Source organism: Nicotiana sylvestris, chromosome 5 (assembly GCF_000393655.2).
Source record: "Nicotiana sylvestris chromosome 5, ASM39365v2, whole genome shotgun sequence".
In the NCBI taxonomy this organism is placed as follows: domain Eukaryota; kingdom Viridiplantae; phylum Streptophyta; class Magnoliopsida; order Solanales; family Solanaceae; genus Nicotiana; species Nicotiana sylvestris.
In genome coordinates this window covers 179612680-179631365 of record NC_091061.1, presented here as the reverse complement: position 1 = coordinate 179631365, position 18686 = coordinate 179612680, and the positions used below count along the sequence as shown (strand labels likewise).

General features: G+C 39.9%; 1 protein-coding gene across 1 annotated transcript; it reads right to left on the bottom strand.

Moving 5' to 3' along the window:
* Positions 1–4307: 4307 nt before the first annotated feature.
* Positions 4308–10798, bottom strand: LOC138869729 (uncharacterized). Its single transcript, XM_070147383.1, has 3 exons — positions 10577–10798; positions 4893–5289; positions 4308–4795 (listed from the first exon to the last, which is right to left on the bottom strand). The coding sequence occupies exons 1-3, from the start codon at positions 10796–10798 to the stop codon at positions 4308–4310; spliced, it is 1107 nt and encodes a 368-aa protein (XP_070003484.1).
* Positions 10799–18686: the final 7888 nt, after the last annotated feature.

Below are 18686 nucleotides of genomic sequence, written 5' to 3'. Positions count from 1 at the left end.
CAATTGGCATGAGGAAAGTACATCTCTATGCCTATAATTCAATGTGCATGCCAATGCAATGCAAAATAGTGACAAAACCATATGTATACTCTTAGAGTATCAATTCACTCAGCCCTCCCTGTCACTCAATCCTCTCAGTCACTCAGTCCTCCCAGTCACTCAATCCTCACAGTCACTCATGCCTCACAATCACTCAATCCTCCCAATTCACTCGGCACTCGCACTCAGTAGGTATCTGCGCTCACTGGGGGTGTGCAGACTCCGGAGGGGCTCCTTCAGCCCAAGCGCTATAACAAGCCACCTCGTGCCATAAATCAATCAAGCCCTCGGCTTCACTCAATCATAAATTAGTAACAACATGCTGCGGCGTGCAGCCCGATCCCATAATCATCCTCACAATTAGGCCCTCGGCCTCACTCAGTCATCAATCTCCCCAGTCTCTCGGGCTCAAAATGTCATGAAAATCAGCCCAAAAATGATGATATAATGTATCAATAATAACAACTGAGACCGAGATATTATATGAATAAATGAATATGACTGAGTATGAAATATCAATGAAATCAGTGAGATGACAGCAAGAAACGACCACTATGGGTCCCAACAATATCGGCATAAAGCCTAAACATGATATCTAGCATGATATACAGCTTACTTATCACATGGTGAAAACACAGATATCAACAAAGTAGGACCACTACACAGTGTCCCGGAAACAATAGAGTCACCATTTATAGGGTGCATGCCTACACGCCTGTCACCTAGCATGTGCGTCACCTCAACATCAATCACATAACACATAATTCGGGGTTTCATACCCTCAGCACTAAGTTTAAAAGAGTTACTTATCTCAAATAAGCCGAATCCAATGTAGAGCAAGCTAAACAATGCTCCAGAAATTCCATTATGCGCGTATCAACTTCTGAACAGCTCGAATCTAATAATTAATTCGATTCAGTCAACACAAATTATAGAAATTAATTCCATATGAAAATACTAATTTTCCAACAAAAATCCGAAATTAACTCAAAAATTACCCATGGGGCCCACGTGTCGAAACCTGACAAAAGTTACAAAATCTGAATGCCCATTCGACCACGAGTCCAATCATACCAAATTTACCAAATTCCGACATCAACTCGACCTTCAAATCCTCAAATCTTATTTTCAAATCCCTAGGTCCAAATCCTCAATTTATACCTCAAAAACATGTAATCTAGTCGGATTATTCCATGATAATTCAATATTATGAAGTAGAAATGATCACAAGTGACTTACCTCAAGATGTCCCATGATTTCTTGCTCAAAAATTGCCCCAGGCCGTGTTCTTTAGCCCAAAAATGTCAAAATGGGCTAAAAAAAAATAGAACAACATTAAAAACACGATTCTGGTCGCTAAAGGCCAAATTACCGTCTCTATAAGTGTCACATATGTTTGCTAAAGGTGCACACCAGATCCTGCTGCACCAGCAGTCTTTAATTTCACTAAAAATGCTCTAACTCCATCATACGAACTCGGAATTCGATGATTCTTGTTCCTATGAGTCACAAATAATAATATGGACCTAGTCCTTCAATTGAAACTCAATTTGGAGCTCATTTGCTTAGCACGATACCCATTTCGCTCGTTAAATAATTAACTCATGTTTCACGTTAAAAACTCAATCGCGACTTGACGAAATTAGACCAAACTTTCCAGATTACTTCTATAATTCATTATAAAAATTTCAGAAGTCTCGAAATCAAATTTTGATCTCTAGAACTAAAAATGGACCTTTGGATCATTACATGCTTAAAACACTAAACTCTTCCAAAACCTCTTCCAGACAGCCTGTAGTGTATCAACCATAACGTTTTGTACGCAACTCCAACTTCCAAACGGTTTAAATTTATGAAAACTAGATACAATGGGTTACAACTTTCATGTTTTGATAATCTCCGAATTCCTTATAGATTGCTAGATATAAGCTCCCAAAATAAGCCTTTTGCATCTAAAACTTCACTGCTCTAGCCAAAAACACCAGCAGTTAAAAATGGCCTAGAAATGGTCCAAAACCACTTTGAAACTCACCCGAGCCCCTCGAAACCTCATCCGAACATATCAATAAGTCTCAAAACATATTACAAACTTTTTCAAGGCCTCAAATCACATCAAATAACACTAAAACACGAATTGCACCCCAATTCAAGCTTAATGAAAACTAACGAATTCCAAATTCTACATTCAATGCTGAAACCTATCAAATCAATCCGGAATGACTTCAAATTTTGCACACGAGTCATAAATATCATAATGAAGCTGTTCAAATTTTCAAAACTGGATTCCGATCCGGATATCGAAAAGTCAACTCCCCGGTCACACTTCCAAACTTAAATTTCCTATTTTCGTCATTTCAAGCCTAATTTAGCTACAGACCTCAAAATAAATATACGGGCATACTCCGAAGTCCGAAATCACCATACAGATCTATTGGAACCATCAAAATCCCATTTTGGGGTCGTTTACACATATTTCACTATCCGGTCGATTATTTCAACTTAAGCTTCCAAAACAAGAATTGTTCTTTCAATTAAATCCCAAATCATCTGAAAAACCAAACTTGACCACCCTTGCAGTTCATAATAAACATTTCAAAGCTTCTCAAGACCTTAAGCCACCGAACAGAATGCTAATTCTCAAAATGACAAGTCGGGTCGTTACACCTAGGGTAGAGAGGCTGTTTCCAATAGACCTCCGGCATCCTTCCCTCCTAGAACTCCCCACCTTGCTCTTGGGGTGACTCGAACTCACAACCTTTTGGTTGGAAATGGAGGCTAGTGTGCTTTTAATGGATGAATTTACAGGTTCTGTATATTAGTGTTTTAGGACAGAGAAAGCGAAGTACAAAGACTTGAGACCTGTCCAGGCTCTCTAATTGGAAAAATTAGATGTCACAATAGCATCTTACATCATTGAGGCAGCATATATTTCAATTCTGATTTATGCAAACTATGACATAGGTTGATTTTGGGCGTACAATGTTCTTTTATTTAGACATATTATGTTAAATTTTTGGATTGTTCAACTCAAGTATCAAGTGGGATTGTTCAACTCATTATGTTAAAAAGGCAAGTTTGTTTTGCTACTTTTGGGATTGTTCAGCTAGGTATCAAGTGTAAGATATGTGTGTATAGCCCAAATTGCTACACTATTGCAATTTTGCACTTTCACCTCTTTGTTGCCCTCCCTCTGATTAAACTTATTTCTCTGTTTGGATTCTTTAAAGCAATGAATCTTGTGCCTTGATTCTTTCTTTTAGCCGTTCTGCTGCATTAAAGACCAGATGAGGGTGGCTTTAAGCTGAACAATATTAATACTATTGTTTGATTAGCAGGTCTCAGGAGCTTTTTGGTTGCCTCAGTTATTGTAATTTTAGTCATTCCACGACATAGCATCTAAGAATTCCAATAGTAGAATATCTTCAATAGTAGTGAGAACTACCCTGTTCTACTTCTCTTGTTCTAACCTACAAAATACAGAAATATGGTTTAATGTGTAATATGTAAATGGAACTTATTTGAGTAGTTTTAATAGTTTCATATTCTATTCAGCTTCCCAAAAGAAAAATAGCAGCAACCATGAGTGAAACGCCCTCCAAAAATAGCAGTAAAAGTAATTCAAAGAGCATCCAACTTTTACCTCATTTAATTCTCCTCTTCTAACCTACAAAATAGAGAAAACATGGTTTAACTTTTAACTTGTAAATAGAAAGGCGACTTAAAAATTACGTCAGATTCAAATATTATACCGGTAATTTTTCAGGATGTGATGATGTAGTTGATTGCCAAAAGACTGGTTCATTTAGGACAGTTTCTCTCTCCACATAGCTAAACTTGCAAGTTCTCTTGTTGTGACCAAGCTTATGACAAATGCTACATTCAATAGTTGTTTGCTTCCTTTTCATCCTTGTTCTGCTCGCTCCAGCTTCACCAAATTCCCTTTTCCTCAATTTTTGCTTTCTTCCTCTCTTTTGTTTCACATTCTTTGGAGGCAAAGGAGGAATTTTACTAGATTTAGGCCACAATTGTGATCTATTAATTTGAAGAATAGCATATTCATAAATTCTCCTATATGTTTCCACCATGTAGCAGTCATTTACGTAGTTAATTACCTCATCATTTTTAGCCCAAATTGCCGAAATGGCATGCTTGCAAGGATATCTGATTATCGTCCACTTTCTACAACTACATGTTTTGTTATGTAGGTCCACTGCCCAATTATCATCCATGCTCTCTCCAAGGATTTAATAATTCCAGGTGTTTGATTTTTAAGGAATAAACGTAGCTGCTGCCAGCTCATTTTTGTGTAAAATATCCTTGATTCTAGGGCAAACATCACTCAGATTCCATTTTTCTCCTTTATCCCTGTTAGCTTGTATCCAAGCCATCAATATGTATCTTGATTTCTCTAACAATATTATAATGGGCTTGTCTCGAGCCTCAAGTATCATGCTATTAAAAGATTCACACATGATATTCAACAAGATATCACACTTAGCATTTGGATTGAAGTGAGATCTAGACCATTCACTTGGTGGTTTGTCATTTAACCAAGAAACAACATTTGCATCTAAATTTAAAAGGTCAGACATGCGATCATGAAAGAACTTCACCATCATAGACTTTGCAGCAGCCCAAAATGCATTCCTTAAGGAGAAACCACTAAAGCCAGTCCTCCTAAAATTGTCATAGAGGTGTCTCACGCAGAATCTATGACTGACGAATGGCAACACATCGTTAAATGCCTGAAGAAGACCTTCAATAAAAAAGATCATATTTTTCAGTAAGAGTTTCAAACTAAAATGTTGAAGAAAGCAAAACTTGAATATAAAAGCAGCTCAAATCCAATAAACCGAATATAAATGCTTCAAGAAGACATTTTTGTTTATCTGACATGAAGGTCCAACCACCATAATCATCAATCTCCAAATCAATAGACAAGTAGTTCAAAAACCATGACCACGTATCCCGTGTTTCCTTTTCAACAACTGCATATGCGATTGGGAATATGTTATTATTAGCATCAAGTCCAACTTCTATTGACAATTGAGTTCCATACATCGGTCCCTTTAACCAACAACTATCTACACCAACTATCTTTCTACAACTGGCCTTGAAGCCTTCCTTACGAGCAGCAAAACATATATAAATTCTGTGAAATATATATGACCTGTTAGCTATTTCATTTTCTGTTAATTTCACATGAATCAAACTACCTGGATTTGTCCTTTTAAGCTCATAGATGTAGTCCTACAACATAGAAAATTGATCTTTAATATTACCATCAAGCAATGCGATTGTGACTCCCCAAAGGGGTCATCACCGGATTCCTTCCTTTTTCATGCTTCCTAGGCTTTGAAAGCCTTACTTTTAGTTGCCTCGATTTGCGTGCGCAGTCTGGGCGCGTAGCCGGTAAGCTTTTATGTTGAAATATGCGAATTATGTGAAAAATTTGATGAATTTTGATATTAATATTGTTAAAGTTGACTTCGGTCAATATTTTCGGTAAACGGACCCGGATCCGTGATGTGAAAGTCCCGTAGGGTCCGTAGGAAAATATGGGACTCGGGCGTATTCCCGAAATCGAAATCCGAAGTCCCGAGCCCGAGTAAAGAATTTTTGAAAGAAATTGTTTTTCTGAAAATGATATGAAAACGTGAAATCAAAATGAGTTAGAAAATATAGGTATCAGCCCGTATTTTGGTTCCGGCACCCTGTACAGGTCTTAAATATGTGCTAAGCGCTTTCTATGAAGTTTGGTCGAAATCAGACGTCGTTTTGCGTGTTTCGGACCTAAATATCTAAAGTTAGAAGTTTGAGAAGTTTGAATTGGAAATGATGATTTTGAGGCTTGATTCATTGATTACGATATTATTTTGGCGATTTGATCGCACAAGTAAGTCTGTAAGGTGTTTTCGAGATCATATATATGTTTGGTTTGGAGTCCCGAGGGCTCAGGTGAGTTTTGAGTGGGGCCGGGAGGTCTTAGACTAGCAGGGTGTTAGCTTGCACGATCTCTCGATCGTCGTTGTGGGAGCGTATCCGTGAGCGGCAGTTCGATGATCCCCATTTATGTGTCCTGAGAGACACGGTGCAACATGGAGGTGCCAAGAAAGTGACCTTGGGAGATGATGGAGTATTGAGACTGCAGGGGCGAGTTTGTGTGCCCAATGTTGACGGTATTCGGGAGTTGATTTTAGCGAAGTCCCATAGTTCTCGGTATTCTATTCATCCGGGGCCCCGCAGTTTACCTCGCATTTCTGGAGAACGGTTCAGCAAGAGTTGGGCACCCAGGTTCAGTTGAGTACAACATTTCATCCCCAGACGGACGGTCAGTCCAAGAAGACTATTCAGATATTAGAGGATATGCTCTGAGCCTGCATCATTGATTTTAGAGGCTTGTGGGACCAGTTCTTGCCTTTAGCAGAGTTTTCCTACAACAATAGCTACCAGTCCAGCATTCAGATGGCTCTGTATGAGGCGTTGTATGGTAGGCGGTGTCGATCCCCAGTCGGATGGTTTGAGCCGGGAAAGGCTCGGTTATTGGGTACAGACCTAGTTCAGGAGGCCTTGGATAAGGTCAAGATCATTCAGGATAGACTTCGGACAGCTCAGTCTAGGAAGAAGAGTTATGTAGACCGCAAGGTCCGAGATATTGCTTTCATGGTTGGTGAGCGAGTGTTGCTCCGTGTGTCGCCTATGAAGGGCGTGATGCGATTTGGGAAGAAGGACAAGCTTAGCCCTAGGTTCATTGGCCCATTTGAGATTCTTGAGCGTGTGGGAGAGGTGACCTATAGACTTGCTTTGCCGCCTAGCTTGTCAGTTGTGCATCTAGTTTTTCATGTATCTATGATTCGAAGGTATCACGGCGATCCAACCCACGTGTTAGATTTCAGCACAGTCCGATTGGACAAGGACCTATCTTATGAGGAGGAGCCGGTGGCTATTTTAGACCGGCAGGTTCGACAGTTGAGGTAGAAGAGTTTTCCTTCAATGCGTGTTCAGTGGAGTGGTCAGCCTCCTGAGGCATTGACCTGGGAGTCCGAGTCTGATATGCGGAGCCGTTATCCTCATCTATTTCCCGACTCAGGTACTTCTTTCTTTTGTCCGTTCGAGGATGAACAGTTGTTTTAGAGGTGTAGGATGTGACGACCCAAAGGGGTCATCACCGGATTCCTTCCTTTTCCATGATTCCTAGGCTTTGAAAGCCTTGCTTTTAGTTGCCTCGATTTGCGTGCGCAGTACGGGCGCATAGCCGGAAAGCTTTTATGTTGAAATATGCGAATTATGTGAAATATTTGATGAATTTTGATATTAATATTGTTAAAGTTGACTTCGGTCAACATTTTGGGTAAACGGAACCGGACCCGTAATGTGACGGTCCCGGAGGGTCCGTAAGAAAATATGGGACTCGGGCATATTTCCGGAATCGAATTCGAGGTCCCGAGCCGGAGTAAAGAATTTTTGAAAGAAATTATTTTTCTGAAAATGATATGAAAACTTTAAATGAAAATGAGTTAGAAAATATAGGTATCGGGCCCGTATTTTCGTTCCGGTGCCCGGTACAGGTCTTAAATATGCGCTAAGCGCTTTCTGTTAAGTTTGGTCGAAATCAGACGTCGTTTGGCGTGTTTCGGACCTAAATATCTAAAGTTAGAAGTTTGAGGAGTTTGAATTGGAAACGATGATTTTGAGGCTTGATTCATTGATTACGATATTATTTTGGCGATTTGATCGCACAAGTAAGTCCGTAAGGTGTTTTCGAGATCATATGTATGTTTGGTTTGGAGCCCCGAGGGCTCGGGTGAGTTTTTAGTGGGGCCCATGAGGTTTTAGACTTAAAAATAGCAGGTTCAGGTGTTGCAGGCCCCAGTGCGGCCGCGACCATTTCCACGGGGTCCACGCTGGAAGCCACGCGGCCGAGATGCTTTTCTGTGCGGTCCGCGTGGTGGGGTCCAGAGGGTCGGTAGCCAGGTCGGCCAGCGCGTCCGTGCACCAAATCAGTGCGGTCCGCGCTGGGTGGGTTCAGAGAGCCCACTTCTTCCCTCCCTCGGCGTGGCCGCGGTACGTTTCTGCGCGGTCCGCGCCAACCCCCAGCAAAGTATATAAACTCGGGATTTTCAGTCATTTTTCCACTTTTCAAATACCCAAAACCTAAGAGGTGATTTTCCAAACAACTTTTCTTCTCCAAAACGATTGGTAAGTGATTTCTAACTTAATTTCCTTATTCCTTGACATCTTTTAACATGATTTCAACTTGAATCAAGGATTTTCATAAATGGGAATTGGGGGTTTTGGTTAGAACTTAGGTTTTTCTTAAATTTGGGGAGTTGGACCTCAAATTGAGGTATGATTTCAACACTAAGCATATATTTGGATTCATTGGGGAATGAGTAATCGGGTTTTGGTCCGAACCTCGAGTTTTGACCATGTGGGCCCGGGGGCATTTTCGACCTTTTTGGGAAAACCTTGTAAAAACTATTTTTATGCATTGGGGTTAGTTCCAATAGTATTTATTAATGCATTCAAGTAATTTATGACTAGATTCGAGTGGTTGGGTGGTGAATTCGAGGGGTAAAACTATACTAGATGCGTGGATTGAGTTTGGAGCATTTGAGGTAAGTGTTTGATCTAATTTTGGCTTGAGGGAATAGGATTAGAGTGTTTTAATTGCTAATTGCTAAATGATCGAGTACGGTGTATAGACATGGTAACGAGTATCTATGCACTGGTGTCTAGCATGACCGTGGGTCTTATGTGAAAAGTACGAGGATTAGTTATGAATTGTGAATTCTTTGGAGCGTTGGCTCGAACGATATAAATGCTATTGAATAAGATGTTAAAGGAAAGGAGAGAGACGTGATAAATCCCTTGTCGGGATGTGTAGGTTACTGGTGTTGCTCCCTTGCCGGGAGGTTTTATTGGTATTATAGATTTACTCCCTTGCCGGGAATTTTGTTGAGTTGATATGTTGCCTTGCCGGGATTTCTCTACTATCTATTCTTCCCTTGCTCTATAGCTGTGATAAATGTTTGGAAGAGAAAACATGATCTTAGCGGATCGGGTTGCACGCCGCAACAAGGATACATAATATCCGAACGGACCAAGTTGCATGCCGCAACAAGGATAATAATATCCGCACGGATCGGGTTGCACGATGCAACAAGGATACATAATATCCGAACGGACCGGGTTGCACGCTGCAACAAGGATAAATATTATCTGCACGGATCGGGTTGCACGTCGCAACAAGGATAGATAACATCTACACGGATCGGGTTGCACGCCGCAACAGTGATGCACTGTATGGGATAAATGTGTTATTTCCGAACTTGAGTTTTGTTGGTGGATTTACCTGTATTTAGGCTCTTTAGTTATAACTGTATCTTCCCCCAGCATGTTCCTACCCCCTTTTTAGTTGATATTTTCTGTTGTTATTTCCGTTACTTTTGTATACATAAATATCTAAACAGGTTTATCTGGTAGCCGGGTCTAGCCTCGTCACTACCTCACCGGGGTTAGGCCAGACACTTACCAGCACATGAGGTCGGTTGTGCTGATGCTGTACTTCTGTGCTTTTTGCACAGATTACGGTACCGGAGCAGCTTTAGGACCGCAACAACAGCGTATTGATCGGGAGCTGACTTCAGTCCAGAGATTTCAAGGTAGCCTAGCTGGCATTCGTAGACCGAAGTCCTTCTCCATGTTTAGTTTGTCTTCATTGTACCGAGACAGACATTTTGTATTTTCATTCAGACTTGTTTGTAGCACTCTTTAGCAGTCCGTGAGTTAGTGACACCAAATTTTGGGTAGAGATTTGTCTTAAACTTCCGCATTTGAATTTCAGTTTTATAAACTTAAAGTCTTCTGCTTTTATTTAATTGCTTTCGTATATTGTTATTGTTGAGAAGTTATTAGAGAATGTTTAAAGTTTGGCTGGCCTAGCTCCGTTAGTAGGCACCATCACGACTCCCGATGGTGGGAAATCCGGGTCGTGACAGCGATGGCCTTTCTTTTAGCCCTTCTAGATTGAGGTAAACTAATGTGAGCTTTAAGTTGCCGACTAATTATATCTCTGAATTTAGAAACTTTCAGATCCCTGTTTGAACTGATTGTATCTAGATATCTCCTTGCAATAAAAGAAGATGTGATCGTCTTATTACGGTTATACCATTTTTTACAACTATGCTCAAGGTTGTAAGTTATTATTTGAAATCCATTGTCCCTGTGCATTCTTGAAGCCATTATTTCCCACTCACAAGTCGGAAGTATGCACTTACCTCTTATTCTTATCTTGTCATTTTTGCACCACTTGATACACTTTCCAGCTCGTATTTCGTGAGTTTCCACAGCATATTTAAACTCTTTTTTGTTTCCAAATGTATATTCAAGAGCAAGTACAGGATTCTTCTCATCAGTTTTAGGATTGTACTTCGGAAAATCAAAACTCTCATTGTCTGAATCACTATCCAAGCTTAAAGTGTCCGAAGAATTCACGCAATCAAAATCCCCTTTTTCATTTGACAATTTTTTTTACCTCGACACTAATACGCTCTCTACCACCTTCAACGCGTTGTTTTCCAGTAACTCCCTTATCAAGCATTGGATTGAAATCTAATAGTTCATTTTCAGAATCGTCAAACTCATGACTACTAAACGAGTTTAATGTTTCAACTAGTTTCTCAGTAATTCCAATAGTTTGTTGCATATTTTCAATGTTTATTGTTTGACCTTCATTCTCAGATTCTATCTCTGTCATTTCAAAGTAATAGTCCAGATTCTCAAAATATATCCGTAAAGACCCGGCCAGTCATTTTTAGAATTTAAGCTCTGTTCGGCAGCGTACGGTCTTGAACAGCTTCAGAATATGAGTATCGACTTGCATGCATGGTTGAATTCAGTTAATGGATGATTCAGAGTCAATTTGGAAGAAGGAATCTAGTTTTGGAAGTTTAAACGGTGAGAATTTGACCAGAATTGGACTTTTGAGTAAACGGCTCCAGAAAGGATTTTTGATGATTCCAATAGCTCTGTATGGTGATTTTGAACTTAGGAGCATGCCCGGAAAATTATTCGGAAGTTTGTAGTTTAATTAGGCTTGAAATGGCGAAAACGAGAAGTCGAAGTTTGGAAGTTTGATCGAGGGGTTGACTTTTTGATATCGAGATCAAAATCCGACTCAAGAAGTTGGAATAGCTCCATTATATCATTTATGACTTGTGTACAAAATTTGGGGTCAATCGGACTTGATTTGATAGGTTTCGGCATTTTTTGTGGAATTTGAAAGCTCCTAAGTTCTTAAGCTTGAATCCAAAGTTAATTTGGTCTTTTGATATTGTTTTGAGTGATTCGAAGGCTCGACTAAGTGTTAATGATGTTATGAGAGGTGTTGGTATGTTTGGGTTGAGGTCCGAGAGCCTCGGGTGTGTTTCAGGTGAGTTTTGAGCGATCGGGCATTACCGGGCTCAGGTATTGGTTCTGGTGCTTAAAGTTACAGCTGGGGTGGAAGTTTTACCGCGGGGCGTGGTGGTTTTATTTCGGTCACGGAAAATGGTCCGTTGTCTGCGGTCATGAAGAAACCGTAGGTCGTTGGTCCAACTTCAGAAGTCTATATCTTTTGATCTACAAGGAATTTGGAGATGATTCAAACACGAAAGGTGTAGATCTTTGAATCTAGTTTGCAGAAACATATTATAATAGATATTGGACATCTGTAGCGAAAGTTATGGCCAAATTACTAAAATCTATCACTGCAGTCAAAATCCACCGCGGCAGCAGTGAATTTACCGCGGTCAGCGGTGATTTTCTGCAGTCCACGGTGAGGGAATCCGGAAGGTACATTATAAATACGAGATTTGGGGATTTTATTTCATATTTGGACCTAGGGAGCTCGGTTTGAGGCGATTTTTCGAAAGTTTTCAAGAAATTCATCGGGGTAAGTGATTCTAACTCGGATTTGGCTAGAATACATGAATCTATCATTGAATTCATCATTTGATTCATGATTTGGGATGGAATTTGGAAAAAATTAGGAAATCTTTCAAAAATGTAAAATGATGATTTAAAGGACCAAATGGTATCGGAATTGGATAATTTTTGTATGGGTGAACTCGTATCGAAATGAGTATTCGATTTCTATAAATTTTGTCGAGCTTCGAGGTGCAGGCCCGAGGAGTTGACTTTTGTTGATGTTTTGAAAATTGTATAAGAATCATAGTTTTGTTATTTGGAATTATTTTCTCTTGCATTTCTAGATGGATTCAATTCGTTTTTGGCTACATTGAGCCGAACATTGATGAATTGATAAAGAAAAAGCTAAATTGAGTATTGAATTGGCCGGATTGAGGTAAGTATCTTGCCTAACCTTGTGTGGGGGACTTTCCCTTAGGATTTCAGTCTGTTATGTTTATTGTAGTTCGTGTACGCGAGGTGACGAGTGCGTGCTCGGACTTATTTGTGGAAAAATTGGCGTTTTAGGGTTCTTAGGTCCTTATATTCACTATGTATGAATGTGTACTTGATATGCTTGAGTTTTTCACTTATTAGTTTCACCTCTACATGCTCTAATTGGACTTAATTGCTCATGATTCATCCTTATTGCCTATTTGACTCTTATTTTGCTTAAATCAGAGATTCTTTTTTACCTATTCTATTGTCATGCTATCTTCCATAACTGCTCGTCTTTATTGGAAATCATTTTTATCTCCCCTGTAATTGTTTAGTCTTGATTGAGGTGATGATTATCTTCCTACTGCTCATCCTTAATTGAAATTATTGTATACTCTTCATAAATTGCCCAATCTTAAAAGAAGTTTAGATAATCTATATTTAGTTGATATTTCTTTATTTGGAATTATTTGATTCGTGTTAGCTTCTTTGTTGTTGAATTACATATTGCGGGATCTTTGCTTCATATTATTTTTTCCCATGTTGAGTTGTTCTTATCACGCTTAGTATTCTCTATTGTGGTTATTCTTTGTGAGCTAGTTTTACCATCTCCTTGTGATCGAAAGTTCTTGAGTTGATTTACTTGTCGTGTTCTTGTATATATTGTCATTGTTGCTATTGTACTTGTTGTTGTGGTGCACGAGGTTTATGCCGTGCGGTTGTTGATATTGTGATGCACGAGGTTTATGCCGTGCTATTGCTACTATCGATATATTGCATATGCGGCGTAACAAGGCAAGGTATGTATATATATGATTATATGTGGGTTGCGCATGTGGCGAGACAAGGTGGGAACATTATGATGCACGTATGGCAAAACAAGGCGGGCACTTATTATGTTATTATTTGCACACGTGGCGAGACAAGGTGGGCTATGTCAGGGATTGATTATGATGATTTATGATGGCCTGGGGGCATTCTTGTTGTTTAATATTGTGTTGTGGTACACTTACCTGTGTGAGCTTTATCTCGTGGGAATTGTGAGGAAACATCTTACGTGCGGTCCGTTCTTTTCCTTACGCGTATTAGCTGGTAGGAACTATATTAAAGCACGTACACAAGCATACACGTAGTTGAACACTCCTATTGGATGTGAGGTCCTCCTGATTTTTCTGAGTATAGATGTACACCCTTGTTTACTTGTTATATATGTGAGAGTAACTCTAATTAGCAAGTGAGTTGTCAGCATGACCGTGAGGTTGATGGGGGCACAAGATGCCAAGTGTTAGATTTCAGGTACGGGGACTCATGAGCTGTAATTCGTCTGAGATTCGGTACTTCATGGAAATTATTGGATAAGACCTAATGTGAACACTGTCGTAGGACCCGAGTTATTGCTTACCTTTACTGTATTGTGAATTTAGGATTTGGGTTTGTATTTTCGCTTGCTCTTCTATGTCATTATTTTGGTATTCCTGTTGTTACTTGTTGTTTTCTTTCCTTATTGTGATTGTAGGATTGTTAGCCATTTCGTGTAGTCTTTATATATACATCATGTTTCGTTGTTCCTATATTTGTACAGTTTATTAGACCGGTAGGTGTCTTGACTGTTCCTTGTCACTACTCCACCGAGGTTAGTCTTGATACTTACTAGGCATCGCTGTGGTGTACTCATGCTACTCTTTTGCACATTTTTGTTGTGCAGATCCAGGTACTTCCACTCAGTCTTATCATCCTTGAGGCGAGGCGCTTCTGTAGCGACTTTGAGGTATATCTGCCGCGTTCGCAGACCGAGGAGTCCCTTTCTATTTTTCTGTAATAGTATAGCCCTTCAGTAGTTTTTCCTTTTGTTAGACATTTCTGGAGTTAGAGCTTCTTATGTATCTCTTAGCTTGTGATTCATGGGGTTCCGTATTTTGGGAGTGTTAGGTTGAGATTTTGTATTGTTATGTGCCAGGCGGAATCTTAAATACTGTTTATTTTACTATTTCGGTTTTTAAATTATTTCTTCCGCAATTGTTGTTTATATTCCGCATTATTAGGCCTACCTAGTCGTAGAGACTAGGTGCCGTCACGATGGTTCATGGAGGGCGAACCGGGGTCGTGACAATATCTCAACTATATTATCTTTGGGAATTGATTTGGCGATTCTGCTAGCTTCAACTTCAGTTGATACTAGTCTCAATATGTTACCAAACTTACCACATTTGCGCCAGAATATCACTGAATCATTGATGTAACCATAAATCTCGGCCATCTTCCTCAATTCTATTATATTAAGATCTGTTGGTTTCACATAGTCAAAGTAGTCGATCACACCTCTAACATAGTGTTTAGTTGGTTGATGTTTCATCAACCCCCTATGATATACCTTAATGCTGAAACATGACGCCACAATTACAGAGTGTGTCAAGAATAAAACCCATATTTTTAATAGGAGTTCAAACCAAAATAATTTGAAGCAAGCAAAATAGAATATAAAAGCAACTCAAAAAATAAACAAAGAAGTTCTAATTATACTTTTGTAAAGGCAAGCAAAAAAAAATTAAAAAGCAACTTATAATCTAACAAGATTTAGTTTTCCTATGTAGAAATAAGATTAAGAAAATATAAAGTACCCAAATTCATACTACTTAGATACGAATTAACAAACATAAATAAGAATCAGTGTAAAAACTTATAATCAAAGATTTTGAAAACTAGTTGGTAAAAATAAATTTTTACCATAAGATGGGCTTGCTTTTATTGCACCGTTCCTCTTGATATACATGGCTGGAGATGGAGAATAAAGATCGACAATGAAAAAGTTTTGATTTTAAAAGAATGATTCTGGCGCCAAAGCAAAGAGAAGAACGGTGTTGGCGCCAAAGCAAAGAGAAGGAACTAGGGATTTTCCCTTCTCCTGCGTTGTTTTTAGTTTAACAACGTTTATTTTAACTCTATTTAAGGTTTTTTCGTCAGTTTTTTAAACTTTGTTAAGGGGTAAACTATATTTGTCCACTTTTACAAAGGTAAAGGATATTTTACATTTAGTAATATAGGTAAGGGACAAAAATACTCTCATAGACATATTTAAAGGACTACCTAAGTCTTTTCCTAAAAATGAAAAACTTTTGAATAAGTTTGTGCACATGCAAAAGAAGGGAGTATTATTTCTAAGTAGTTCATCTAGCTCAGCTGGACTGAAAATTCTTGTATGGTTCGAAACCACATCCACTTTACAGCAAAGAAAGAGAATATGGGATAGGAATATTGGTCAATTCATCAGGCTCAAGATGCGAAGATTGCATGTTCGAATCCTGTCCTTGCCTCATCAGTGGAACATTGTTCACTAGGATAGAAGGCATGTAATGCCTATTGGCAAAGTGAAGTTAAGCATCCCTAGTGGTACGAAAAGAGGGGTCTAATATCATTTATGTCCATACTGCTCCTTGTTGAGTAGATTTGATAAGACTTGACCCGATTGTTGCAATTCAACTCCGGGTTGCTATAGCATGTCGTGAATAAGGGGGGACATACTTGATGTGACCACTCCCTTTGTTAGGGGTCTGTCACCCTGCTCATCGAATTTTGACTTACAAGTTTCTGTTGGTTCTCTATTTTTTACCGCGTCTACACAACTTATGTAAAGTCATGTCTATGCCACTAGTCTAATCCTTCTTTCATACTAAATTAGTCAACCTATCTCAAATTTCGCTTTAGTCTTTTGAGAGAAAACTATTGAATTATGACTCATTTAGGTCTAATTTCACCAAATTACTAAATTTAGGTCCATCAAATTGTATATCGATCCAAATGGTAATATGGGTAATGTGACGGCCCAAAGGGGCCACCGGATTCCTTCCTTTTCCATGCTTTCTAGGCTTTGAAAGCCTTGCTTTTAGTTGCCTCGATTTGCGTGTGCAGTCCGGGCGCGTAGCCGGAAAGCTTTTATGTTGAAATATGTAAATTATGTGAAAACAATTTGATGAATTTTGATATTAATATTGTTAAAGTTGACTTCGGTCAGTATTTTGGGTAAATGGACCCGGAACCGTGATGTGACGGTCCCGGAGGGTCCGTGAGAGAATATGGGACTCGGGCGTATTCCCGGAATCGAAATCCGAGGTCCCGAGCCTGAGTAAAGAATTTTTGAAAGAAATTATTTTTCTGAAAATGATATGAAAATTTGAAATGAAAATGAGTTAGAAAATATAGGTATCGGGCCCGTATTTTCGTTCCGGCGCCCGGTACAGGTCTTAAATATGTGCTAAGCGCTTTCTGTGAAGTTTGGTCGAAATCAGACGTCGTTTGGTGTGTTTCAGACCTGAATATCTAAAGTTAGAAGTTTGAGAAGTTTGAATTGGAAATGATGATTTTGAGGCTTGATTCATTGATTACGATATTATTTAGGCGATTTGATCGCACAAGTAAGTCCGTAAGGTGTTTTCGAGATCATATGTATGTTTGGTTTGGAGCCCCAAGGGCTCAGGTGAGTTTTAGTGGGGCCCGGGAGGTCTTAGACTTAAAAATAGCAGGTTCAGGTGTTGCAGGCCCCAGTTTCGGCCGCGGCCATTTCCGCGCGGTCCGCGCTAGCAGCCACGCGACCGTGATGTTTTTCTGTGTGGTCCGCGTGGTGGGGTTCAGAGGGTCGGTAGCTAGGTCTACCAGCGAGGCCGCGCACCAAATCAGTGCGGTCAGCGCTAGGTGGGTTCAGAGAGCCCACTTCTTCCCTCCCTCAGCGCGGTCGCGGTACCTTTCTGCGCGGTCCGCGCCAGCCCCCAGCAAAGTATATAAACTCGGGATTTTCAGTCTTGAGGCTTGATTCATTGATTACGATATTATTTTGACGATTTGATTGCACAAGTAAGTCCGTAAGGTGTTTTCGAGATCATATGTATGTTTGGTTTGGAGCCCCGAGGGCTCGGGTGAGTTTTGAGTGGGGCCCGGGAGGTCTTAGACTTAAAAATAGCAGGTTCAGGTGTTGCAGGCCCCAGTGCGGCCGCGGGCATTTTCGCGCGGTCTGCGCTAGTAGCCGCGATGTGTTTCTGTGCAGTCCGCGTTGTGGGATTCAGAAGGTCGGTAGCTAGGTCGACTAGCGCGGCCGCGCACCAAATCAGTGCGGTCCGCGCTAGGTGGGTTCATAGAGCCACTTCTTCCCTCCCTTGGCGCGGCCGCGGTACGTTTCTGCGCGGTCCGCGCCAGCCCCCAACAATGTATATAAACTCGGGATTTTATGTCATTTTTCCACTTTTCAAAAACCCAAAACCTAAGAGGCGATTTTTCAAACAACCTTTTTTCTCCAAAACGATTAGTAAGTGATTTCTAACTTAATTTCTTTATTCCTTGACATCTTTTAATATGATTTCAACTTGAATCAAGGATTTGCATAAATGGGAATTAGGGGTTTTGGTTAGAACTTAGGTTTTTCTTAAATTTGGGGAGTTGGACCTCAAATTGAGGTCCGATTTCAACACTAAGCATATATTTGGATTCATGGGGGAATGGGTAACCGGATTTTGGTCCGAACCTCGAGTTTCGACCATGTGGGCCCGGGGGCATTTTCGACCTTTTTGGGAAAAACCTTGTAAAAACTATTTTTATGCATTGGGGTTAATTCCAATAGTATTTATTAATGCATTCAAGTAATTTATGACTAGATTCGAGTGGTTGGGTGGTGAATTCGAGGGGTAAAGCTATACTAGAAGCGTGAGTTGAGTTTGGAGCATTCGAGGTAAGTGTTTGATCTAATTTTGGCTTGAGGGAATATGATTAGAGTGTTTTAATTGCTAATTGCTAAATGATCGAGTACGGTGTATAGGCTTGGTGATGAGTATCTATGCACCGGTGTCTAGCATGACCGTGGGTCTTTGTTTGCACTTATTTTATATTTTGGGGACTCCTCCATATTAATTGATGAATTCTACATGATGTGAAAAGTACGAGGATTAGTTATGAATTGTGAGTTCTTTGGAACGTTGGCTCGAATGATATAAATGCTATTGAATAAGATGTTAAAGGAAAGGAGAGAGACGTGATAAATCCCTTGCCGGTATGTGTAGGTTACTGGTGTTGCTCCATTGCTGGGAGGTTTTATTGGTATTATAGATTTACTCCCTTGTTGGGAATTTTGTTGAGTTGATATGTTCCCTTGCCGGGATTTCTCTACTGTCTATTCTTCCCTTGCTCTGTAGCTGTGATAAATGTTTGGAAGAGAAAATATGATCTTAGCGGATCGGGTTGCACGCGGCAACAAGGATACATAATATCCGAACGGACCG

Excerpts from the sequence above, each read along its gene's own strand:
- LOC138869729 (XM_070147383.1), bottom strand. The coding sequence starts at position 10,798 with ATGACAGAGATAGAATCTGAGAATGAAGGTCAAACAATAAACATTGAA. Across the intron at positions 5,290-10,576 it reads GAGAGCGTATTAGTGTCGAG|GACTACATCTATGAGCTTAA; the intron begins GTAAAAAAAATT and ends TCTATGTTGTAG. Across the intron at positions 4,796-4,892 it reads TCTTGAAGCATTTATATTCG|GTCTTCTTCAGGCATTTAAC; the intron begins GTTTATTGGATT and ends TTTTTATTGAAG.